This window comes from Amblyomma maculatum, chromosome 8, assembly GCF_055883805.1.
Source record: "Amblyomma maculatum isolate TAMU_Amacu chromosome 8, ASM5588380v1, whole genome shotgun sequence".
In the NCBI taxonomy this organism is placed as follows: domain Eukaryota; kingdom Metazoa; phylum Arthropoda; class Arachnida; order Ixodida; family Ixodidae; genus Amblyomma; species Amblyomma maculatum.
The window spans coordinates 82,440,434-82,467,463 of NC_139351.1; the positions used below are offsets into that span (position 1 = coordinate 82,440,434).

The 27,030-nt window shown below is 44.9% G+C and overlaps 1 protein-coding gene across 1 annotated transcript; it reads left to right on the forward strand.

Annotated features, from left to right (window-relative positions):
• The first annotated feature begins 9,288 nt into the window (after positions 1-9,288).
• Positions 9,289-25,709, forward strand: LOC146181632 (cystathionine gamma-lyase-like). The gene is made up of 11 exons (XM_084575822.1): positions 9,289-9,480; positions 14,419-14,500; positions 15,435-15,530; positions 16,186-16,295; positions 18,168-18,299; positions 18,381-18,438; positions 19,761-19,838; positions 20,880-21,032; positions 21,929-22,103; positions 23,779-23,917; positions 25,656-25,709. Exons 1-11 carry the CDS (start codon positions 9,289-9,291, stop codon positions 25,707-25,709), a joined length of 1,269 nt encoding a protein of 422 aa, XP_084431948.1.
• Positions 25,710-27,030: the final 1,321 nt, after the last annotated feature.

The window sequence follows — 27,030 nt, forward strand, 5'->3', positions numbered from 1 at the left end:
GCTCCATGAATTAGAAGTCCGCCTTGCGTTCTAAGCAGCCGAGATGATTGGAACGCCCTCAGAAACTTGCACTACATGTCCACATGTTCGACTAGCGTCAGCTTTTTCTTGTAATGCAAGTGTAAACACATAATCCAAGGTCCTACATTACACGTGCGACGGCTGGAATACTAGAACGTTCTTCCTGTAGCTAACAGTCATAGTGGGCTAGTTGTAATCACGTAAAAGATCCCAAAATTGCAATCGAAGTTAGGTTCGGCTTTGTATTTAAAAGTTCAAAATCATGTAGCAGTAATGTGATAGATTAGGTAATGCAAAAGAATACTGGCAGCCTGCGAGTTCCTTCATCTGTTCTCAATGTACTTATCGTTCCACCACATTGCACGTGTGGAATATTTAACCATCGCCTCGGCAGGCTGATTCTTTTGAAACAAACTACACGAGATCTGACAAGGCACATTAAAACCAAATTCTGAATGTTCAAAAACTTGGTTGTTTATACTTTCCTTGCGAATGTATATTTAGTAGAAAGCAAATAGAAGCTAAACAGTGCGCCTGAATAATGAAATAAGTCGTAAAAATCTGCCAGCCGCAATATGCCATGCCAGCGATGCGGGGCTTCTTTAAATAAAGTAGGTCGCAAAGGGCCTAATTAAGAAGCAGCTGCGCCCAGGGGCTTTACTAGACACTACAGAGCAGGTATAAAGTTTCTACAGCGTTCAAGCGTTGTGGTGACAAAAAGGCAATTTAATATGCATGTACTAATATTTACTGCTAATACTAATCTCTAGAGCAGCCGCAATGTCATGAGAACCATGCAGGCACAGGCGCATTTCTCCTATACAAGCACATTAAAGTTTCATTTCCCCTACTCCACTTTAGACGGCTAGAGGGCTCAGGCAAATGTGATGGACACTGTACAATTGAGTAAACGTAATGCAAAAGCAAAATATACTGTCGCTCAGGGGTCCCACCGCCCTCGTCTGACATTAAGGGTTCGCTGAGAATCGAGACAAAACATTTGATGTCAGTTTTTGTTTTTGTTTTTTTTTGTGGGGGGGGGGGGGGGGGGGGGGGGGGGGGGCGCTGACAATGGCAATAAAAAAAAACAGGCAAACAGGACTGAGCAATAAAATTGAAAACATCCAAAATAGAGCAGCAAGGTTTGTCCTGTGTCGGTACTTGAGAACTGATAGCTGCACCGTCATGAAAAATAAATTAGGATGGGAAACCCTCTCCTCTCGAAGAAGGAAATTACGACTTAAACTCTTGTGCCAAATATACCACAACAAAACAGGCATTCGAAAGGAAATATACTTACATAGGCCACATTATGTCTCTGCTTGCACAGATCATTGCTTTAAAATTTTGGAATACCATGCCAGAACTAACATGTATGCTAGTTCCTTTTTTGTTCGATCCATCACTGAATCAAATCGGCTTTCAGGTCATCAAGTGTGCTCCCTAAATGAAGATTTTTTTTTTCACTCTGTAACCACCCTGCTGTAGCGCCCTCGGGCTAAGCGGGGTAATCATTGAATAAAGAATAAAGAAAAAAATATATTCCATGTCGGGCTTGTGGAACCTACTACGGAATGCATATAAACGTCGCACATTGCTGATTCGTCCGCAATCTAATTATGGTATCGAATAAGCTGTGAAATCAAATCCGAAGCAACGCTTAGCTACATATATTGTTGGTACGAGTTCTGCATTCACCGCAGTTGCGACGTTTTCGAGGTGCAACGTTAATCAGGTAAGTCATGGAAGCCATCCTTTCTCCTTTGCCGACGATCTTCCCCGAGCTCCCAATGGGCATCCGTCGACTATGGCGCCGTCTTACAAGCGCATAAAGCACCTTTCACTACTGCGGTGTACAAATCACAGCATAGAGGACATCAGGCCGAATTTAAGCTAAAATAAAGCGCTGCTAGAAAGCTGATGGTCGTATGAATAAAACTCAACCATGCACAAGAAAGCCGTGTCTTCAGAAAGCATTCAGTAATACTTTTAGCCGTATGCTTCCACTACATCAATTTTTCATGACAGAATGTATGTGGCACATTGTTTCACTGCGTGACCATTCGCCGAGTGAATACAAATTATGTGCCATGCAGGTGGCACATTGTTTCACTGCGTGACCATTCGCCGATTGAATACAAATTATGTGCCATGCAGCAGTACTGGTGCACGCAAAACGCATTCCTCTCACAGCAAACTTCCTTCATATGTACATGCAGGTCACGAGGAACCGAAGTGATGTTTCATCACAAACTGAATGCGCTGATTCATCACACTGATAGCAACACCACCACCGCCCTGTACTAGAGGGCTACCTCCCTGCCCATCGGCACCGCTACTCCGAACTGTTCGGATCGGTGAGAGTAAACGCTTCGATTCGTCTCGAGATACTAAACACGCTCGCCATTTGGAGTGCTAGTTGACGCAGTCAGAGTTTGTAGCAGCAGATGTTTCCTTCGGCTACCCGCAAGAAGGGTTGGGATAAAGCGATCACTTGATTTTACCGGTACCAGTGTAGGTTGTCCAAAGCCACCGGCATAGCCTGCATTAGGAACCCTATAGTGTAGCTATTTCTTTTGCAATACAATCACCATCTACGTAAACATTTACACCACTGAAACGAAGCAGACGTCATAAAATATACATCACAGATTTACAGACAGCATGCCGAGCACCTATACGCATCTGCATCCCTTCCGCACAGGCCAGGCACATTCTAAGCATAGGAACGAAAGCAACCTCATTATTCGCATTGTTGGGGCCCCTGACCATGTTTCACCCGCTGGAAATGAGCGCACACCAACGCTCGTTTTAGATGATCTGTCCCGCTGGGCATCAGCAGAGGAAGAGGCTAAGAACTAGTCCTGGCAAAGCCTGCAGGCGAAGAATGCAATGGGGGGAGGAGGGGGGAGGGGCTTAGGACTTCACTCCATTCACTTCATGACCTACCAAAACCCTCAGTAGAGACGACGTACTCACCTGAAGCAAGCTCCAGCCTCTAACGGACCATAACTTTGTTTTCACATGCACTTTTCTTCTCCACGCTGTAACCCTAATACTGTCCGAGTTTAGCATCCAAAAACAACCGTACATCACACTGCCTGAAAGCGTCTGATATCAACAAGAAACCAACACACGTCTCCCACCCTTCTTTCCCTCTCTGTGAGGCTGTCTTGCCCGGCTCGGACCAGAGCAACCAGCAATCGCTGATCAAGCGGACAGGCCGAACCGCGTCAGCTCTCAGAATCCTGGACTGAGGACTCCACTCATCAAGGATAGCTCCGACTAACACTTGAATTTGAGGCTCAACAAATGTTTTTACCCCCACTGTGAGACGGTACTGACAAAAACCGCGACGTGGAGACTTACGTGGCAAGGTCCAAGGTTTCGTCTTCTTCCATCACATCGCTTAGCGCATGCATACTAGATGACTCTGACCAACGTTTGATTGAAGTTGGTTGTTGTGCGTGCGCCTTGGAAAAACAACACGTCCTATTCTACAAACCGAGAAAATAAATTAAAAGGTAACAAATGCTTCGAGGCCAACAAATATTTCGACGCCGCTGAAGATTAATTCACGGCCTACAAGTAAAAGTGATGATTCTAAATGCCGTATTTCCTTTCTTTGCACTGCTTGTAAAATAATTGCACAAGTGGAGATCCCCGATGTACCAGCTGTTCCTTCAAAAACGTAACAGCCTCCTTCTCTGCACATAGTGATTTCCAGTTTGTCAAACAGAACACTGATTGCATCCGCTAGGCTGCAGTTTTGAACATCAGAAGATAGCCTAAAGAGACTATCTAAAATTTGCAACAACGATCATACGTTAGCAATTATTCGGCGATAGCTGCTACTCGTGCTCCTTTCGTAATGACGCTTTGTCGGTGTGTGGCAGGCGCAGTGATTTCGCAGAGACCGGACGTTCATGCCAATTCCTGTTGGATTGGCATGAACGTCGGCTGCTAATTATAGTCTCTGGAGTCTCACTGCCTACACTAGCATCGTAGAGGTCAGCCCAGAAATCACAACGCCGCCTAATCTCCACTGACATGCAGCCAACAGCAGATGTGATGATTTTACACTAGATGTAATGAAACTCGAAACGTACAAGAGCTGTGTTGTGACTGGCCAGTTGTGACCACGTGTTCAGGCGGCGGCATCTACCTCGCGCAGCGTTTGCAAGGTACTTAGTCGGCTTGTTGGATGAAGTAGGTTTTAAAGCTAAAGCTTTACTACCCCCTTTCCTAGCTTGATCGGTATGTATTTCATATAGCCCTGAACGTGCATAGCAGCGCGTGGTCTACGTTCTTTGTGCTTCTTCGCACGTGTGGCGTGCGGAGCTTACGGTGCTCGCTTCTTCTTCTGCAGAACTTCTTCTTCACACACCTGGCAAACTTCATATTATAGTGCTTAGAATATAGTGTGCCGGGTGCCAGAGCTCCGCTTTGAGGGTGTGGCGCCGTTTTAAATGAAAGCCCGCCGCGGGCAACGGGAGGGCGCTGCTTGATGCCACTTGCTCGATTATTTTCGCCACGTGTCCAAGCGAAAGCGAAAGTGCAAGGACTGGACGTACGTGTTTCTTTCCGATGTACACGAGTGGCTGTCGTTCCAATAAGAATTTGCACGCTTTGTTGCTTGAAAGTTTGTTCGCATCAAGCTTCCTTGCGATTGTTCTACGCCCTAAACATGTCCCATCACGCTTTTCCTGACTGCTCACTAGCACTCAATGAGCAAATGCCCCAATGGCAAACCTTTAAATGCTCTCACCTTGATTGCAAATTTTACTTTAGCTGAAGTGAACTAGAAACAGTGAAAGAATCAATCAAACACTAAACTTTTACACCTTGCTCGAAGCGCAACCTCCATTGCTTGGGCTTGCACCGTGGTGGAGGATTACGGTAAGCAGATGGACGAGAGCACGTCTGTGGCACCGGAACTCTTTATTCCTTGCGAGAAGGAAGGTAACTTCACCTATGCGTTGGAACCGCGGCATTGATGAGGGTAGGGCCGCCAGGTGGGTCGCAGATTCTGCAGAGCTTTGTGAACTGGGCAGGTCACGTGAAACCTACCGAATCCGAATGGGTAATGGGATTGCGAGGCGTCAGACGATGTATATATTGGCAGATTTCTGGGCTGCGCCTGGCGCGTCGGAGCAGACGTGTTGCTTGAAATATTTGAATGCGGACTACAAGGTGGGCTGTAAGAAGCAAGGTAACTGCGGCTAGGGATTGAAGCTCGGCTCAGACACTAACCAGCCGAACAAGGAAGTGAGGAACTTCTGAAAATGAATTCATCTCTTTGTCGTTGTGTCTTATGTGCAATTATGCTTCTTGTAGAGATCTCGCATGGGACGCTATCAATACAGTTAATATCAATCACCCTTTATGAATTCAGACGAAAGCGGTAAATTATGTCTTTTTCTATAGGCTCGTCATCTGATCATCCGTCAAGTGGCATGGTGAAATATATTACATTTCTCCTTATTCTTTCCGAGCTTCGTGACAATGAACACGCGAATGATCGCACAATACACCTGTTGCTGTCTGTAGAACTGTGCACGCACCGTCATCAGCCACGCTCAGTAACCTCTTCGTGTCACGAATATGCACATTCTAATTTTTATTCTTCGGCGCACGATAGTGCTACCACATAATAAATGGCATAGTAACACAGACACACATCAAAAAGAGGAAACCACTGGTGCTTACTACAACTGTTTATTCAGGGAAAGCACATATATCGCCTTCTCGGTTAATGCGCACGTGTACAAGGCATCAAAGAAACAGCACCAATCTGATGAAAGTATGCGTGAGATAAATTTTTGTTCAGCCTCATAAAGAAAAACCGACTTGTCACTGACACAGCTCGAACCTGTGTTTTATATAAAAGACTTCTAGGGTTTCACGAGCAGTCTGTTGCCTGCCTCTACTCAGAATCCTCATGTCGCGGAACATGGTGTACAATTGCTGCAAGCATTACAATGCAAAATAAGTCGCTCACCATAATTGTTTTCAATACATTTAACATGTTCGCTAAGTGATCATCCACGCAACGTCCTGTCTCTCCAATATAGGATTTTCCACAGGGAAATGAAATTTCTCAGACGACGCTGGCGGCGCACTTTACAAAACGCTGCAACAATAGCTCTTCCGACAACCGATCTTTTGGCTTCCGCATATTATGCAAAAAGGGTCCCCTCGTGTGCAAAAAAACATTCTCTTGCCGTATGTTTATCGCAATCCTCTCCTTGGGGTCGTCGATCCGGAAGTCCTGCGTACATTAAATGCAAGTCAGCTTTAATAACCTATAGGACAGACTTGTTGAAACCGGCTTCTCAGGGTCGGCCTTCGTGCCAGTAGCTGAAACGCTTGTGAAGAGTATTAGGGCTGGTGCGAGTAGGCATGAACTGGCAGGAAAAAAAAGGTCTGTTGTGGTTTCGCACATCCACGAAGTTGCTCACGGCCCGAGGAAAGGGAAAAACCGGTCCAACGTACAGGGGGTTATTTCATCCCCCCCCCCCCCCTCCCTCAACCTTCCCCAGCTAAGCCGTCGCTAACGGGCGAAAGCCAACAGGTCGGCTGTCCGTAGAGGCATGGCCAGCATTTCGTAAAGTGCACCACCAAAGTCAATATGAAATTGCATTGTTCTGTGGAAATCCTATATTGATCAGACAGGGTGTTGCGTGAATGATTGACTTAGGGAACATGCAAAAGATATTGAAAACAATTTGGATGAGCGATTTATTTTGTATTGTAAGGCTTGCATCAGTTGTACACCACGGTTCCGCGACGTGAGGATTCTGGGTAGAGGCAGGCAACAGACGGCTCGTGAAGCCCTAGAATTCATTTATATAAAAAACAGGTTCGAGCTGTGTCAGCGACGTGTCGGCTTTTCTGAGGTTGAGCAAGAAATTATCATAGGCCCACTTTGATAAGATTGGTGCTGCTCTCTCCATGACTTGTAACCATGCTTATTAACCGAGAAGGCTATATAGGCTGTTCGAAACTGAAATAATAGCACTAAGAAGTGGCAAACACAAGAGAGAGCAACGCAGGACGAGCGTTCGTCCTGCGTCATTCTGTCTTCTGTTTCTCACTTCTTAGCGCTATTATTTTCAGCCTCGAACAGTATGCGCCATTTGGCCCAAATTGACGTTATTCTAAATCCTATATAGTCTATATATGTCGACTGCTTTCCCCTGAATAAACAGTTGTAGTGAGCGCCCATAGTTTCCTCTTTTGAGGCGAAAGCCTTTTATGGCTCATGACTCACCGGCGTGTCTGTGTGGCATCTGGCAATCTTCAGGAGGATTAGGATGGTTTCAGTATGGATAGTTATTCAGTATATGATATAGGAGTAGGTGTATAGCAATCAGTTAACGATCACTGGTTAAATAGTAATGATAAATATTTAGGTAGTCAGTATGATAAGTTAATTAGCCAATGATGAATAAATAATTGTTAGTGGTAATTAGTTAACATGAATTAGTAACATTTAGGACGTCTTAAACGCACGCCCTGCGTATGCGCAGTGTCTTCGACCGCAAACCTCAGTCGACACCTAGCAGCCACCATCACTGCTCACGCACAATGATGTCACAATTCTGCAATGCACTTTAGATCGTAAAAGCGCCCCTTCAATTTTTTGTTTGTGTGTCTGTGTTGCGCTAAATACCCTGTTATTAGGCATAATAACCAACTAGCTCAGCAATCAACTCTCCTATAGCAGTATGGAGATAACTCTTTGTTATCATAGCAAAGAATACAAGTGGCACTGTCATGTGATTAGTGTTGTTTTACTGCATGGTTTTTACTGCCCCCCATTCCCCTCCAAGTACTTGAATCGTTTAGTATCCCAAGTATAGCATAAATAATATACTAATGATCACTGATGAACGCTCACATACACAGAGGCCGTATATTCAGTCTTTTCTTGACTTGATCAGAGTTGCAAACTTTTTTATTCATGTAACCACCTCGTTTCCCATTGGGCAATAAATACTGCCTTCGAAAACTTCTTGACATCGCCTCAAAGCAAATATTTAGGAGAGGGTGCTATAAAATTCGAATTCGTGCAACAATTCAAACACATAGCAAAGTCTCAAAAAGCAAGACACTGCGAAGAAGAAAGCAAGAGGAGCGCAGAGTTGCACAAGTTTAATTAACCAACGCCCCTTTTTCTCATAACAAAGCGCATGCACACCAAATATACAAGGCCCAATCTCCTTTCCTAGCTGAAACATCTAGTTTCTTATAACTGGAAGCTTCCCCGACACGATCTTTTGGTGGTTATGGCACTCTACTGCTTAAACTAGGGAGGCAAAATTAAATCCTGCAAAAAGCGAACGCTTTTAGATGGAGGCTGAAAGCAAGGCCTCCGTGTCCTATGCAATGTCAGTGCACGTAAAATAACCCACAGATAGAGAAATTTCCTAAGTCTTCCACTGCGACATGCTTCACAACCTCTGTCCCTTTGGGACGTTAAACTCTATTTAAAGAAACCGAATCTAGTTGGCACCTGCAGCAGTTAATGATCGATAAAGCTGTCAAAGTATGATGCCGGCTGAGAATCAGGACAAAAATATTGGAACGCAAGGTGCGCTGGTTGATTACTTGAGATTAATCTAAGTCTAAACTAGCGTTAACAAGCTCAGCTCTGCCTTCTGCTAATATACTCTGGCGAATTCGTGGTCAGAGTAACAAAAAACTCAGTAGCGTTAGCCTAAAATATCACTCATTTATTTGTTACTAAAAATTAAACTGGACAAAAATAAATTGTGGCGCTTTGTATGTTTGAAAAAAAAATGTCTTCTAGCAGTCATCTCCTGCGAAGAAATTGTTTTTGTCTTTAGTAAGCAAAAGATCGTTATGTCAATTCCCAAGCAATACACTGACAGTGAAAATTCAAGAAATGCACACACAAGCAGAAAGGAATGCAAAACCTCTCTACAGGGTGACAGGAGAGACGGAGCATCCGAAGGGGAGTGCAAAAGGCTTGAACTGTGACGCTTTTGGCGTTCTTCCAGCAGAGCTCCCAAGTGCAACTCCCACAACACGCAGCCTCCTGGTACCCTATCCCCTCGTCAGCTGGCGCACATTTTTGTCTATTTTTGAATCACTGGGCACCAAGCTCTTCGACCAATAGTAAATTTCAGCACCGCAGCTGAAGGCTTGACGAGCAGCGAGCAGTCGCTCCCCGTGAGCGTAGACGAACGGCAGTGATCCAAAAGCGAGCTCGGAGAGCGCGACCATTCGACACTTCTCGAGATGGGAAACAATGATGACTCGTCGGGTAGTAAGAGTGAGTCCGATGATCATCGGCTCGACTACGGTGAGCTGCATTTCGACACCAATGCCGTCCACGCTGGTCAGGAGCCGGACCAGTGGACCTCTCGAGCCTTGGTGCCACCCATCTCATTGGCCACTACGTTCAAGCAGAGGGCGCCCGCCGAACCCTTTGTGAGTATAGCTTCATTGTTACTAGTAAACCGGAGGAAGCAGAGCGGGCAGATAATGGAGGGAATACTTAAAGAGTTTCGTACCTAAACAATCTACCTGAGGGATCAGACAGGAGAGATGAAAGTTTGTAAACGGTACATACCAAGCGGAACAGTTTAAAGAATATAGCAAGTGCAGTGCTACTCAAATCAGTGGCTTGCACACAGTCATTACAGTCACTTTCGCACTTATGATATATGGCTAGAGGCCTCGAATATTTTCTATTTCTTTCGACACTTTCGATTTTTCGCACCCTCTCCACTCTGCATGCGGCAGCAATGTTCCTTGATTGCGGCTGTTTCAACCAGAGTGTTTCAACCTTTACTCCCTGCTTTCCCGGCAGGCATTTGTTGCTACTACGATCACCACGGGCCAAGTGGCGCGTTTATGTTACATAAAAAAAAATTGATTTGGTTTATGAACGTCTCAAGGCAACTCGGGCTATGTGGGGTTCGCCTAGTTGAGGGCTGTGGTAATTTCGACAAACTGATGATTTTTAGCGTGCACTGACATCGCACAAAAAAGCGGTCGCCGTGGCCGGGATCGAAACTGCGCACCTGGGTTTAGCAGTCGAGTGCTCTAACCGGTGAGCCACCGAATTGAGGCATTAACTATGAATGAGGCGACAATGCTTAATTATGCGGTTGTAATTTGGGATCTGTTCAATATTAATAAATTGAAAAAAAAATACAAAAAAGAGCAGTTCGCTTTGTTCATAATAGATATGGGCGTACTTCAGCTAATAGCCTGTTGCATAGGGCTAACTTGATACCATTGACCGAAAGGAACCGCACCACTCGTCTCAATTTTTTATACCAGCTTGTAAACGAGCATTTCAAGATTAACCTTGCTAAAACATTATCTATCTTTTAAGGTTACAACACTAGACAGCGACACAATTTAACAATTACTCCTTTTAGCCCTCGTAATAATTGCTTCAAATATTCGTGTTTTTTTTTTCCAAGAACTGTCGCCGACTGGAATCAGCTTACCAACAACCAAACTTGCGGCAATCCGTGGCGTCTTTTTCTCGAAGTCTATCTTTGCCCTAATATGTACTTGCTGCATTACGTTCTATTACGTTCTATTTCCCCATCTGTTTAAATATTTGTTGTTAGTGACTGGTTGTAATAACCATGCTACGTATTATTTTTTTTATTCCTGATGAGCGGTCGAATAATATTGTTCCCTTGACGTCTGATTTTTTTTGCCTAAGTTGTTGACACCCATGCTTGTAGATTTTCTTTATTGCATTCATTACCGACCCTGCGAAACTTCCTTATGGGATTGCAGTATAAATAAATAAATAAGTCAATAAATAAATAGTGGCTTCATATTTGTGTATTTGTGCACTGTGCGAAACAGATCTTGGCCGTGAATCCTCCCTGCCGTGGCACGCCGATGGGGGTTCAATGCAAAAACACCAATTGCTGCATGTCATTTGTCCGGCCAAGATTGAAAATCACGGGATGCCGAAATTTCTAAAATACATCTTATACACTTCTTAGTGATTATTTGGTTATGTAGCTCAACATCAAGTTTATTTCACTAAGCTGTAATAAGGATTTGATTGTGCTGGGAAGTTGTCTCATAGAACTCATTATGCTTTGAAAGAATTTGTTATTTGCTGCGTTTCTCAGGCCGTATATAGGCATGTTTGGTGTGCTGCGGCCACAGTCAGACACAACTATTTGCCTTGGGCGTAGTATCCGAGATAATTATGTCTCAAAAAATACCAAGGAAAGAGGGAGACAAATTAACCCAGTGGCCTCCAATTCATCGTTGGTTTCAGCATATGGGTGGCTGAGGAACGCTAAACTTAGCATTCTCTACCACGTCCTAATGCTACAACATACCTTTCCACACCATACTTCGTTCCTTAGCTTTTGCTATCTACTCTATGAACCAGCTAGCTTAGACACATATTTTTCTTGAAACAAGGTAATTCCATGCCGTAAAACTACACCAAGTCATACCAACCACTTTTAACAGCAGCGAAGCATATAAACACACCACGCCACAGTGTTATTGTCATACCATAGCAATCCGTAATACAATAACATACCACAATACATCCCATCATACCATAGTAAACCACGCCATGGAATCACACATCACAGCACGGCGCATAGTTTGCATACCTGCACAACACCATACCATACCATACCATACCATACCATACCATACCATACCATACCATACCATACCATACCATACCATGCCATACCATATCATACCATACAATACCGTACCATACAATACCGTACCGCACCTTACTACAGTACCGCACCATACAATGCAATGCCATAACATTCCGCACTACCCAAGCGTTCAAGCGTACGAATCTGGAGCGCTGAGTGAAAACTAGAAATGCAAAACTCAACATGGTTTACGTGAGTACTTTTCGGTTGTCGGGTAAAAAGCATATTCCGTGCATCCCAGACCAGTCGGCCCTGTAAGAGCAACGTGGGATGTTGAGAAAGTCTCAACCCTATATAGGGCAGCTTGTGTAAGAACTGATTGTAAAACTGCACCCGTTGTTTTTTTTTTTATGGTACTCAATCCTACAACTCAGCATTAGCGCAGGACAAAGTTCAAACAAAAGCACATTTAGTGCATCCCAGACCGGTCGCTCCTGTAGGAGTAACATGGGATGTCGAGAAAGTCTCAACCCTATATAGCGCAGCTTGTGTAAAAGAAAAAAGAGGGAAAGGAAAAGAAAACAGATGCGTCGTAGATGCGCGCTTTACATCTGTTTAGTTCCCGAGCCTGTAGAGAGTTCATTGCCGCTCCGGGAACGCAAAGCGGAGCTGCCAGCAGCGAAGGTGACGCCAGCAGAGACAGAAAAAGCACCCTCGAAGGCGCTCTGTGTGACAAGTAACACGTATTGCTCAAGATGCGGTAGTTTTTCACGCGAAGGCTAAGACAGACACTCACCCTTGTCGGTTATTTACGGAAACAACTGACGGAGTAGGTCTTTGCCCGAACGTTCTGTATCTTATTCCGGGTACTTTTATTTTTTCACAGTGCGCGAGGCATCTTTACGATGAGCCGTTGAAAGCGCTGTTTACAATATCGAGGCTCAAGAGAGTTTACTGCTATGCTCAGATACTTTATTTATCTCGTGTAGTGTGAAATGACGCAGACAGTTGAAGTTTCAATGCCCACCATTCTGTTGTCATTGTCCTTTCGTGCTAAGAGACGGGAATATAATATTTAGTCTGTTTACTGTGCGGAGCCCGAAAACCCGCTAAGGACAAGTTCATAATATTTTTCTTCTTATTTGAAAATCGAGTGTCAAGCTCGTCTATGTTCGCGCTGATAAGTAGAATAGCAAGTGCGCTGAGGTAATGGAACTTAAAATGTAGTTGTTGTTTTTTTTTTTTTCGCCAATAAATTTTTATCTCAGGCCCAGATCAAGGAGGTTTGGTTTGGTTGAGGGGATTTAATGTCCCGAAGCGACTCAGGCTATGGGAGACACCGTAACGGAGGGCTCCTGAAATTTGAATCAACTGAGGATCTTTAAAACGCCCTGAAATGGTACCGCGCACAGGCGCCTTGGGTTTTCGCCTCCTTCGAAAAGCGGCTGCTGCCGCCAGGGTTCAGTCCCGAATCCTTGGGCAAAGCAGCCGAGTGCCCTAACCACTCCACTACCACGGCAGGGCTAGGCCAAAAAGCACTTCGCAATGCTCGTTTTGATGTGGGTCTACCTTCGAAGGCCCGTCTTGAAGAATGAATCCTGAAGTGGTTCCAGTAGTTTTTTCGGTTGAGAATACAGCCGTTAGTGTGAGAATTAAATTTATGTTTTACTGATTCTAGCATAAGAAAGCCTCGTTTTCAGCTGGAGCAGCATCTTTGTCATCATAACATGATGATCACTCTATAGGTATCAACGCCGACTTAGAGCGTGGATCCGTTGCTTACAGAGCGGGGCTTTTTAGTCGAGACTGTTTGAAAGTCAAGGCTTTGTTATAAGCTTTTAGTAAAATTAAAACGCTTGACTGTTGCCCAAGTGAAGCCCTTCCCTGGTTTCACTGAGAGTGGGTACTATATATTATAAGTGCACATCTGTAATAGATTTTTGCGTGAGATGCATCATTGATTTCGCTGAACAATATTGACAACAGAATAAATGTCAGCTTGATATATAGGTATACGCTGTTGGCAAACTACATTCTGCACTCAAGAGCTTAGTTTCCGAGAGCACTTCGGAGCTGGTAGTCGCTGCCTCGCGTGAGCAATTACTAGGGCATAGCTTCCGATTTGGAAATTCCTTTTAACACGAGCGCAGGGAAATTTTTGAAAATTTAATATAATATCTTTAAGTTGGAAACATACACGTAATTGCATAATAAAGCTTGACTGTTGTTGATGTTAATATCATGACTGACGCTAATAATAACCTTAGCGCAATTTGTCCGTTAATTGCGTAGTCTGAGTGCAAAATGTTTTACGCGGTTTACTGATGGTTTGTCCTAATAACTTTCGAAGGTTAAATTTTGAACACTGGGCGCAGATACGTTACAAGTATGCGGCAAAAAATTATCAGGCGCCCACCAACCATTTATAGAAAAAAGACATTTCGGCCTCGCTGTAGGAGCCTTCTCCAAACATAAAGCCACTATGGCGGCCTTCTCAAGAAGGCCTCCGCAACGAGGTAGCAAAACCGTCTTTTTCTTTTAAAAGTTGTTTGGCACTTAGTACTTTCCCTTCCTGATTATTGATTACCAGACACGATTATATTGACCAAACTTTTCTAGTTTTCTACCAAATGTTCAGGGTTAGGTTTACTGACTTCTGTACCCTGAACACAGACAGCTTCAGATTCGGTAAGTGTTGCGTGCAATGAGCCATGCTCTTGTGAGCAATTGTTTTACATGTACTCATTGCATTTCCCAGCAATTCCGGTATTCTAGATCTGGCAATCCGACTCGAAGATGCTTGGAGGACTGTCTGGCCGCTTTGGAGCACGCCAAGTACGGTACGTGCAAACTGATAACTGTCATCACCGTCTACAGTTCTTGCATTATAAGCTCAGAAACGATTAATGATGCTGTAGAGTAAAACATTCCTTTCCCGAGGTGGCCGCAAATGGTCTCCAACTTCGTCAGGTTATAAAGGCAGAGTGAAAACGTTCCTTCCGGTATATCTTACGAAGCAGGGTTACATCATCAGCATCCGGGTTTTGAACCTTCAGTGGTGCCCATCTGCTGGCGTGCCTTTTTTCGTACTGTGCTGGACAGATTTAACGTTCCTTCCACTTTAAAAAGCTTTAGTGATCCGTTTCTGGGTCTCCATTAAAAACTTCTAGTGGTTGACTAACGATAGCAGAACAAACGGTAGGAAAGGCGCGTTCCAAATATACCAAGTAACGACAATTAACTTTAAACACCAAGAAGGCAGCGAAGATAAACTTCAGTCGCTAATCCATTGTACATGTGAATATTTATGAAGAGCTTTGTGGGAATGCGGCATTTTCTTCCTCTATGCAGTAGGGTAGCGGCGAGCAAATTAACATATGAGCAGTTCATTGAAGACCCCTTTGCACACTAGCGCCGGTGTTGCGGTGGCTCAGGAAACGCGATTTAATAAGATGTATGTTTGATTTCGGCTAAAGGTTCACTGCAGTTTAACATTTTGCTTTTCTATACGATATCTCATGGTATTCGATACATTGCATCACTTTGTCTTTCAAATGCGAAATACTTAGACTCGAATACGAGCAAATGTAGTCTTTTGTAGCCTTTTGGCCTGTTTCATAGACTAAGCAAAATTTGAATATCGTCTAAAGAAAGCTAAAGATGTATTAAGAGCAATGTAACTATGGGGAGACATTAAACAGCTGGGAACACAGTGCATTTATATAATACAAGCTCTTGATGTTCTCTTGCCTCATAATCTCTCCTTTTTTGCAGCTCTGACGTACGCATCAGGCATGGCAGCGACGCACAATCTGACGCATCTCTTAAACGTGGGCGATCACGTGGTCAGCTTCGACGACCTCTATGGCGGTAATGAGACATATTTGTGCATTCTCTTTTACGCTAAACGGTCTGCGACAGCGCTGTCTTTCAGCTTGTTTACACCATCATCATCATCATCATCATCATCATCATCATCATCATCATCATCAGCCTGACTGTACCCACTGCAGGGCGAAGGCCTCTCCCATATTTCTCCAATTAACCCGGTTCTGTGCTAGCTGCATCCACTTGACCCCTGCGAACGTCTTAACCTCATCCGCCCACCTAACTTTCTGCCGCCCCCTGGTACGCTTTCTTTCCCTTGGAATCCAGTTTGTTACCCTAAGCGACCATCGGTTATCCTCTCTTCGCACTACATGTCCTGCCCGTGCCCATTTCTTCTTCTTAATTTTTCGTTCCATAGCCCTCTGAGTTGTCCTCAACTTAAGTAGAACTCTCTTGGTTAGCCTCCACGTTTCAGTCCCATAGGTGAGTACAGGTAAGATGCAACTGTTGTATACTTTCCTCTTGAGCGATCTCCAAAAACCCCTTCACTTTTATATCCACTCACCCCCTTACCCCAGTTCTGAATAGCAAAACGCTTTCTTCTTCCGGTTAACCTCCCTATCTTTTCTCCTCTTTTTCTTCGTCTCGCTATAAATTTTCTCTCCCCAAAGCACTCCACCTTCTGTCTTCTTTTCAGGCACAAATAGGCTGTTCAGAAACTGCCTCATACCTCGTGGTTTTGAAGTGACCTTTGTTGACGCTACAGACCTTGACAAACTCGACGCTGCTCTTAAACCGAACACAAAAGTAAGTTCAACCATGTATTCGAAACGATGTGGCCGACCATATTGTCAAGATCAGTATGAACGGGGCCCGTTGTTCTGCAGTTATAGTTGCGAACCATCAGCGTTAGTTTACTGTTTCTTCTACTTCTATCAGCTATCTATATGACTAGGTTAATATTTCACATTACAAAAACTTAAAAAAAAAATAATTAAAATCCTCGAAGCTTTCCTTCGTGTGAGCGGATCCTGGTTTCATTTGTATACAAAATTTAAAGTTTATTGCACCAGTGTTACTACGAAATATGACGTAGCAAGTTCTTTTTCACTTTGACAGAATCCATTCCTCAGGTGCGACGCGCATAGCCGACAAGAATTGTTTCAACAGAAATGGCACTACTCCTGCGCCGTACAATGTCTGGAGGGGAATTCCAGCTTAGGCGCACATATACATACCTATTTCATTATTTGAAAGACGCTGCTTTACTTGCCGCGGTAGCTCAGTGGTCAGGGCGATCGACTGCTGATCCCGAGGACGCGGGAGCGAATCCCTGCCGCGGCGATCGGTTTTCTATGGAGGCGAAAAACAAGGCGATCGTGTGCTATGCTTTGTCAGCCCACGTTAAAGAGCCCCGGGTGGTTGAAAATTCCGGAGTCCTCCACTACGGCGTCTCTTATAGCTGGAGTCTCTTTAAGACGTTAAATCTTATAAGCCAAACCAGAAATACCCTGCAATGACCTCGTCATTTGGCAGTGTCCTTGCGAATTCTGACCTTTTTAATCCGGAATTGCTTCCCGCAGCATGCCACTGCCACCAGGTGCTGAAAACAACGCATTGCTTCACCATTGATCCTGCTTAGGTAACCTGTAACCATTCCTAGAGAGAGCCAAAGTGATAACGTAATTATGGTTGAGTTTCAAATAAACTAATTTCGACAACATTGACTCAGAGCTAACACTTGACATTTTAAAGCTACGGGGAAAAAAAGGGCGCTCAATGGGCGCAGTGGGGGATCACTCATTTTTTTTATGGCTAAAGCCTTTATAGACTAATGACTCTCCGTCCACGCGTGCGTGCGTCAGGGGGAAGTGGCAAATTTCTTCACAAGATTTCGCAAGATATCACGAGATACCGCGGGTTTCTGCTAACCTTTAAAGCTGTCAGTGAAGAATTTAGTGGTAGAAAGCTACCGATAATGATTGTTAGTGATGATGACGATAATTATCATGTCAGGGGCAGTTGATGGGGATAGTGATAATGACGTCAGCACTTATTACCAGGTGTGATGTCATCACCTGGTTGCGTCATCGGCAATGACCAGACGTGACGCTCCCCGTCCGGTTATGACTAATAACCAAAATTTACGTCATCACGACGTCACATCAGGTCATGACGTCACGTCTGGTCATGACCGATGACTTCATCGGGTGATTCACGCATATACAAAGCTGGCCCCGCCGGACGTCCGATATTGGCATCCGTGCCGCACCTTTTATTTGGCGCTTTTATACCCATCTACCCCTCTTCCCCAGTGCAGGGTAGCAAACCAGTTCCTTTACCGGTTAACCTCCCTGCCTGATCTTCTCATCTTCCTCCACCTCCTCCTTCTTCTCGAAAGCCACACCACACAGCATACAGAAGGAATGCAGTAAGGCAGGAATCAGCGGCGTTCCAAATTTTTTCACCATATCGCGTTTTAGTAGTCCAAAGTGTCATCTCGAATGTTTGTCTTCTCAACCAGATGATCGTAGTCGTGACGTGCGGGCAGAACAATCTAAATTTTTTTTCGCAGTTTACTTCCATTGCATCTCATTTCCGCTTTCTTGAAACAGTCATTCGTTATAGTTACTAACTCTTTCCTTCTAGCCCTATCTCATTTTACGTCCTCCTTCTTAGCTCGTATGGCTTGAAACGCCGAGCAACCCAACTATGAAAGTGGTCGACATCAGAGGGGTCAGTGCCGTTGTCCGAAGGAAATGCGAGGCCATAATCGCCGTCGACAACACCTTCATGTCTTCCTACTTCCAGGTACGTGCGCTTCCGTGAGAGCAGTTTTCTGTGAAATCAGAAATTCTCTTTCTTCATTTGTTCTTTATATCTTGGTTGCAGAAGCCCCTTCTGCTTGGAGCTGATGTCTCTGTTCACTCTCTAACAAAGTATGCGAATGGTAAGAACTGATTTCAGATGCGCATGTCTCGAAGAAATCGGCGCACCTTTCTGAACACCGTATACACCAGGCCAAAACACGCTGCCCTTCATTTGGCAGCCGATAATTGCAAAGTCGCTGAACTCCAAAGGTGATCCAGATCAGTGTATTTTTCTCGAGAGGTAAGTTCTACAATCAGGTACTACAAAGTGATAGCTTCTTGCGACGCTCGCTATCAACATCCGATGGCACCGAAGGCAACATCGGTCGGTTGAGGTTCTCTCTAGAACTGCTGTCATACAAAAACATCCCCACCATTTAGTAGCACCTCAACACAGATTAACAGGTCTTCTGTACTATGCGTTCAAAGAAGAAAAGATAAAAAGTCAACACAGTGTTCACCTGATGCGTACAAACTTAGATATAACACGCTCACGCTAGCGGCAAGTACACCTATACATCCATGCCTTCCGGCGCGTCGGGAGACGTCGAGCGGGAGAGTATTGCAGTCAGTGTCACTAGTCGTAGCGTTCTGAGAAGCCAATCCGCCACACATGGCGCTTTACTGACAACCACCACTTATCACCAAAAGTCTTATAATATTGTTTACTTGCTTGCTATCAACTGAATAAATTGGAATAACGTGAAAATACGACTGATTATCGTAAATTGTTTGGCTGTGAAGCGACAGAAAAAGCACTGCAGCCGAGAGTTCCGCCTACCAAGGGGGGCTGCTTGTGGCAAAACGCAGATACGCAACATCGCCCAAGACGGAAACATCTCTCTAATTGTATTTTATACCGAAATAACTTGAAGTGACGGAACACTGGCAATAAAATAATTGTAGTTAGTTTCATTAGTAGTTTCCTCCGGTCGTCGCATAATCCAAGGCTTTCAATGTTTTCCCTCTGGAACTGGCCCAAGAGACCCGCTTTAAGTCGCCTTATCATACGTCTTTGTCCCACAAATAATCTCCGCATTATCTGGAATTTGCCATAGTTGGGGAAATAGGGTGTAAAAATAGTGTTATCGTGTAAACGTTGCGCTATGTTTGATTCTAGAAAAATTAAACGTGGCCATTAACCGTGTGCGTAAGTTGGGTTGTTCCCGTCCATTTTCAGAGTTAATTGTTGCAAGCATTTTCACTTTATTCAGTTTTCACTACACCGCATATAGCACACGTGAAATTGATAAACGAAAGAACGCCTCAAACTTAACTAGTCGTCCATGGTTTCTGTCTTTAAGACCAATGTAGTTATACCTCAGGACACTGGGCGCTTGATTCATTATTGACATTAATAAATCAATAACTCGCTCTACGGTTCCTTGTTTTTCAACCGCAGGACACTCGGATGTGATCATGGGGGCCATCTGCACTAATGACAAAGAGATTGCCGAACGCTTGCGATTCCTTCAGAATGGTAAGCTATATAACAAAAAGAAGTAAAGGTACCGTCAGTGGTACCGCCGTAGCTCCTACGCAATTTTTCACGGCGCTACAAAGCATTTCACATTTTGAATTCAATGCTTCATGCCACACCGGCTCTTAGTGAGAAGCGCAAGAAGCTAAATACACTTGCATGCCGTTGAGGCGACCTTGTGCACAGCATGCCTGACGAAAAAGTTCAATTTCATCATCGTCATCATCATCATCATCATCCTCAGCATCATCAGCCTGACTATACCCACTGCAGGGCGAATGCTTCTCCCATATTCCTCCAATTAACCAGTTCCTGTTCTAGCTGCCCCTGCGAACTTCTTAACCTCATCCGCCCACCTAACTTTCTGCCGCCCCCTGCTACGCTTTCCTTCCCTTGGAATCTAGTTTGTTACCCTAAGCGACCATCGGTTATCTTCTCTTCGCACCACATGTCCTGTCCATGCCCACTTCTTGATTTCCACTAGAATGCCAGTAACGTTAGTTATTTCTCCGACCCACTCTTCAGCTTCTTTTTTCTTAACGTCACGCCTACTATTTTTAGTTCCATAGCTTTCTGCGTTGTCCTCAGCTTATGTAAAACCCTCTTTGCTAGCCTCCAGTTCAATTTATGGAGTGCCAAAAACACCTTTTTTTCTTATCCGCATCTTCTCTATCATTATATGTGCGAAAATAAGGACGGGACTATTATTTATTTATTTATTTGATTATTAAATGCTGCAAACATTGGAAAGGTCCACGCAGGGTGGTGAAGAGGGAATAAAGGAAGCATAAACAAAGTTATTAAAGTATCGAAGTGCGGCAAAAAGCAATAATGATTCATACATTTCGCAAGTATGATCGCAAATATCATGAGGTCTCTATTATTCGCAATAAGTCAGAAACGAAGGAAATTAATGTTTAAAATCTGCTTCGCCAGAGCCTTTGTCCTTTTTTGAGTATGCTAGAGTATTGACAAACGACAAACAACATTACAAGGAACAAAGCTAATGACTGACGCAAATTACCTGCGGCGAAAATACAGCTGCTGGAGCCGTTCCCTCTCCCTTTGACTGCTACCTTGTCAATCGTGGACTCAAGACTCTGCATGTTCGGATGGAGCGGCACATGGAGAATGGCATCAAAGTGGCCAGATTCCTCGATGCCCACCCTCTCGTTGAGAAGGTTCTACACCCAGGTAAGAAAGCATAGTGATGTGAAAAGGCGTCTTTTTGGCTAGGTTTATTACTCAACACCATGTATAGCCAATGAGGGAGTGGAAGATGTCGTAATCAGAGCTTTTGCACTAGTACAAGCTATAGTCCCTTTCGGGAAGTTGATAAATAAGAGCTGGTTTCTGTTTGTGAGGTCAGAGCACTAAAATGTTTTTTTTAAGGATTTAAGTATGTAACGTCAGTAGAGTGATGGTTTCTCTGTTTTCCAACAAAAAGTACAAGTTATTAATCTGAGTTTGAGTCAACAGGGAGTCACTAAATATAACGAAAATAACAAACTCATTTCCAACAGCTGTGTTGAGACCAAAATAGGAACCTTTATGTCAGGAAAAAAGACAGCAAATAAGATTTAGCATGAACCAGCAGTGTTTTTCAGTGAGTAAACGTTTTACCAGCAGCAGGCCTAAACGAGTGCATCGGTGAGCAGTAATTTTGTTTGAAAGAGGTAGTTTCATTGTAACAGGGTGCGATCATCTGCTTGCCGGTCTTCAAACAACGCTAATAGAATAAAAAAAAAAAACGAGATACGAGGTCATTCTCACAAACCAAGGGTCAGATATTGCGTTGTCACCATCGCTTCTTAATGCATTACCAAAGTGGGTAGAGTAGCCCATCAACATGTCCTGAACCCACGAGCGTCCTGCTGTGTTGTTCACTTATGCCAACTTCCATTGTTAGGCAGGCCTGGTATATCTTTTAAAGTAATCAGGAACTCCAACACGTTCTATGGGAGTAAATACACATGACAATTAATCGCTTCGAGCTATAGGTAATTCGCAAATGAGGCAAATCTACTACGTGCTGCGCCGCTCGTACCTCTGCCCAGGTGTGCGGGTGATTGTACTACGCTACGTTGCAGGTCTTCTAAGCCACCCACAGCATGAAGTAGCCGTGCGACAGTGTTCTGGCTTCAGCGGAATGCTTACTTTCCTGATCAAGGGAGGCCTCAAGGAGGCCACGCTCTTCCTCAAGAATCTCAAGCTCATCACTCTGGGCGAAAGCCTCGGTTCTATACACAGCCTTGTAGAACTGCCGTGAGTTTTTTTTTTTTCTTTTTTTGGTGCCGGTATTCTGCGCTATAAATAATACTTTGATACACAGGCGCGCCGGTATTATACGTTGTAAGTGGCCCAACGCCCTTGAAGTTGTACTGAATGCAAAAAAATCTCTTTTTTTTTCTTTTCGCTCCATGTTAAATATTTTGCAACAATCACATTACCTATTTATCTGAGCACTGAGTTCAATATTAAAGGGATATTAAATAACACACTTGCCATCTCCTAAGAGCGCCACCTACGACGTGAAATCAAGTGGCACCCTCGCGAACACGTCCATCAAACGACGACAAACCATCGACGACACATCAGGCAGAGAAAGACGGCTTCGCTGACTTAACGAGACAGTGAAGAATGGCGCTCGTTGTGCTTACAAGAAAGGAAAGCTTTTTCTACACTATCATATGTGGGTCGCGACATGATACACAGCTTGGACGTTTGTGTGGGGAATGTTCAATATTTCTGCATATGGTTTACCATGTGCCTTGAGATAAGAATTTCAGAGCGCTGATAGAAACTGCGCGGATGGCGCTGAAATGTCTAGTAGTTAGTCTATACGTATCAATGCAAATTATTTTATTTTCAATAAATTCGACAGCTTTTAAAACAGCCAGATGGCACGAGGAGATGAAGAGCGTCAAACGGAATTATGAAACGCATGATTTTGTTTAATATTCTTGTCCGCACTGTCCTCAAAAGGTTACAAGATCCGAAGTGTCAACATGTTAATGCTTTCATTGAATGACGGTTTACTGCCGATTGACCAGTGCACCCATAGAAACTGTGAAGCGAAATTAGCGCTGCCGTTATATGCACTATTTTCACTCATACGAGAGAGCCGTAATGCCTTCGTGTACAGTTTTAAGCATTTCTTAAGCCTGATAGTACCCGAAGTATCGCTCAGGATGCACACTATAACACTATGAAAAGTGTTCAGCTATGCGCCCAAAACTATCCTGCTTTCGAATGGTACAACGCCTCAACATCGCACTTGTCGACATATCTTTTAGAGGAATATTAAGTTGTCAGTCGGCATAGGCGCAAGAGATCAGCTGGATGATTACCTATCGCAAAAAGAAGCGTTATAAGACACATTTAATTTTGCATCCTGGTGACAATCAGCAATGGTGCATGACATTTGAAACCGCTAAGCTACAGCTACGTCAAGCAGTTTTAAACGCTTCGACAGCATCGGAACTCCGTTTGTTCGGGAGTAAGTTAGAATTTCCTGCAAAAATAACATTAAAATAAATTCGCATTCTCGCGCCAATGTGTGCTGTCAAAATCGTAAGCGGGGAGGGGAGAGGCAGGGATTTTAAGACGTCCCATAAAAAGCAGAACCGAACAAGACCTTTTCAAATTTTAAATGCCACACTTAGAGAGTACAAAATATACTTTCTGCAAAGATCCGGCATAAATGCGAACATATGGCACTTAAGCCTATTCAAGAGCAAAAGCAAAAGCCAATAAAGAGGTTTCTAGTTATCCCCTGATCTACGCTCAACTACTTTCACTGCTCATGAAGTGACGTCCACTTCTGGAAATACAAATAATGTTGAAAGTTGGTTACGAAACTGGGTAGGAGATTACACTCAACGCTCTCGTGAGGTGCATTACTCCTTAAGAAAGCGTAAATTTGTATTTTCTTTTTCAGCGTGGTCATGACTCATGCTGCTGTACCAGAGGAGCAGAGGACGCGCCTGGGCATCACCGACAACATGATCAGGCTCTCGGTTGGCATAGAGAATGCCGACGACCTCATCAACGACATTCATCAAGCTCTTAAGAAAGCTGTAAGGCTTTTTCCTTCAGGCCAACATAGGCCTGAAGTTTTCTCGAGTTTCTTTTAATGAGGTCTATTGTCTTAGGATTTATTCTAAAATTCTGGATTTTTTTTTCAGATTCATGCTTAGATGGACGTCAGGCTGCTGTGGTTTGGATTCTGTTGTTTGAATCAAGAAGTGGTGATTTGAATTTCCTCGTTCACTTTACTTCCAGTGAAGAAACCTGCGAGGGGTTTCTTCCAGTCCAGTTAAAAGGTCTGAAAAGATCTTTATTACTATTAATTCGTCTAATAAATGAAACTATCGTCCACACAAAGATAAATATCATTTTGATTGGTTTGGACTGTTTGCGAATAACAAGCATAAGACCACTATATCTCATTTAAAAGTATAAGCTCGCCATGCAAACTGTCATGCGGGAAAACAGAAACGCCAGCGCAAAAAATCATACCCTTACGTTCTGCTTTGATGGGCATGATGACTCAGCAGAGTTAATGGCTTCCGCCTAATGATTGTAGGTACATGGACTATGATACCCATTTATTCACGAATCCCTCCATTTTTGCCTCTATTTCCTCGCTTATACTCGTTAGCGTACATTAAAAACCTGCCACATTACAAATGACGTCCTACATAGATGTAAATGTGCTGCAAGAAGTGTTCCTTCCGGATGTTGCACACCCATCGGGCGTTCGCTCACCAAGACTTCCGGCACGCTGAAGCCGTCCGTCACCAGCTGCTTAGACAGAGAAACCAGGCACAGCAAGCGAGCGACGCTCAGCGCTACAACCATCGTCAGAAGAGAATATGTTGCCAGCCCGAGGATCGAATTTCGGTTTGTACTCCAATCCCCCTGCACTGTTGCTCCAAGAAGCTCCTGTCCGAAAATGTGTCCCATCGGAGGTGCAGCGCAAACTAAGTCACGTAAGCGGCGAGAGGTTGCTCCCTCCTCTAGACTGCTAGCGTGATCAAAAATTGTACCCGTCCAAATAACGAAGCCCTGCAACGTCCGCTGGGACCATTAACTCGTAGCAACGCGACAGCCTTAATGCCTCTCTACGTCCAAAAAACTGTGGGGACACTTAAGCTCCGCCCTTAAGAGTATGACGCGATAGCGAAGGCTGATACCCCACATATAATGTCCCACTCCAATCAAGCCGTATGAGCGTGCCTGCGTGACCTAGGGATAACATGAATTCAAATGCCCTGACATGCTGATACTGATATCACCCTGTAGAGATCGCCAGGCATGGGCGACCGCGGCCACCTTTATTTGAGGAGAAGCTGAAGAGGTGACGACGGCAGCGTCCGGCCAAGGCGAAGGTCGCGAGCGTTCCTAAGCTCTCGTGCCGGCGCTGCTTCCTTCTCTTCGGCACGTGCCGGACGCATGCCATGCGAGTCGCTACAGGGCTCCTTCCCTAGACGATTGGTCGAAAAAAAAAGGAAAAGAAACTCGCAGTCTAATCAAAAGGCACTGCTCTAAAAAACACTATCAAGAAGGCTATACACATAAGTAAATGTTAAGTTCGTTTCCAAGTCGTAGTCCAAGGGGCAAGCCATCAATGGCTGTTCAGGAGGTCGCGGCTGAGTAAAACGTAGTGGTAGAGGAAGCGGGACTGTTGAGGAGGATGCGGCAGCACCTTGAATCCTCCGCTTGTCAGAACTGAAGTTGTGCTTGGAAAAGTTAGGACGCTGCGCGCGTATCAAAGATCTGATGCAATTGAGCAGGCTGTGTCTCTCATGAAAGTTTGGTACGCTGAGTCGCTTCCGCCTGCTGCGAAGGTCGGCTGACAAAGACTGATTTTGAACAGGGCGGGCTAGTTGTGGTAAGTTCACCAGGGTGTCGGTGGTGCATGCGACGGCGCTGAAGGCAGGCTTTGTGCTCACAACGAACTGGCCGAATGGATGCTGCAAAGCACTGCGGCGAGCCAGTTTTGGGGAGGGAACGTGACGAAGAGCTATGTACCGTCTTAAGCTTGCAGCACGAGAGGACAAAATTAACCGTGATGAAGACAGCGGCTGTGGGCTGCAATGTACGTACGCACGGGTAACTTGCGATAGGCATAAGCTGACATGTTGCTGCCTGGCAGGGGCTTGGAAAAGCGGGAGGTGCACGACAAATGCAAAATAAGTGGCCATAGGCTCTGTGACACGAACCAGAGATGTTGCGTCGCATAGCGCGTGGTGTTCGAGCGAGGTGACTGCGGAGCCCACTGATGCGCAATCGCGATGGAGGGCAATTGCAGACGATGAGCAGGAAGCTTGGTGCGAGAAATCGAGGCACATGCTGAAGTCCGGTGCTGCTGCCTCACACGACTCGCATGCCAGCACTTGAATGACGGCAAAGCTTGCCACTTGTATAATGGGAGTGTAAGTGATGGCGAAAGCGGGTCTACCGCGTCGTAGAGCGGCAGCGGGCAGCAGCTTTCGCTGAAGTACGCCAGGACGGCAGCACGCAGCTCATCGTATGGCCGGCAACTCGAGGCAGGGCAGGTAAGCCGGTAGAGGATGTCAGGTGGTAAGATTTCGGAGAGGACTGTGTGCTTGAACTGCTGGATGGTGATGCAGTTCTGGTACATCGCAGCCTCCAGTTGAGCGAACCACCCGCCGACGCCTGGAGGCCGGAACATCGGAAGCGGCGGGTCGAAAGCCGTGCCTTGCCAATATGCCATCCTAGGACGCCACCGGGGTGAAGGCACGGTTCTCCGGGTCACCACAAATGTAGAGATCGCCAGGCAGGGACGACAATGGCCACATTTATTTGAGGAGAAGCTGAAAAGGTGACGACGGCAGCGTCCGACCGAGGCGAAGGTCGCGAGCGTTCCTAAGCTCTCGTGCCGGCGCTGCTTCCTTCTCTTCGGCACGTGCCGGACGCATGCCATGCGAGTCGCTACAACCCTTTCATACAAAAAGAAAGGCCCTAGTTGGCAGCCACTGCCAAACGTAATGTCAGGCTATTATACGCCAAGACAGTGTGCGGCCATGGCAGCGACCAGGTAGAACCTGCCAACGCCATGCTCGTAATTTTTCGCCCACAAAGTCAGTGCCGGCGGTCGGCACTAGCCGACGACACCGGATTTTTGGTGAGTGGGGCTTTTAGCGCTCTTCCTTTAAAGGGAGGT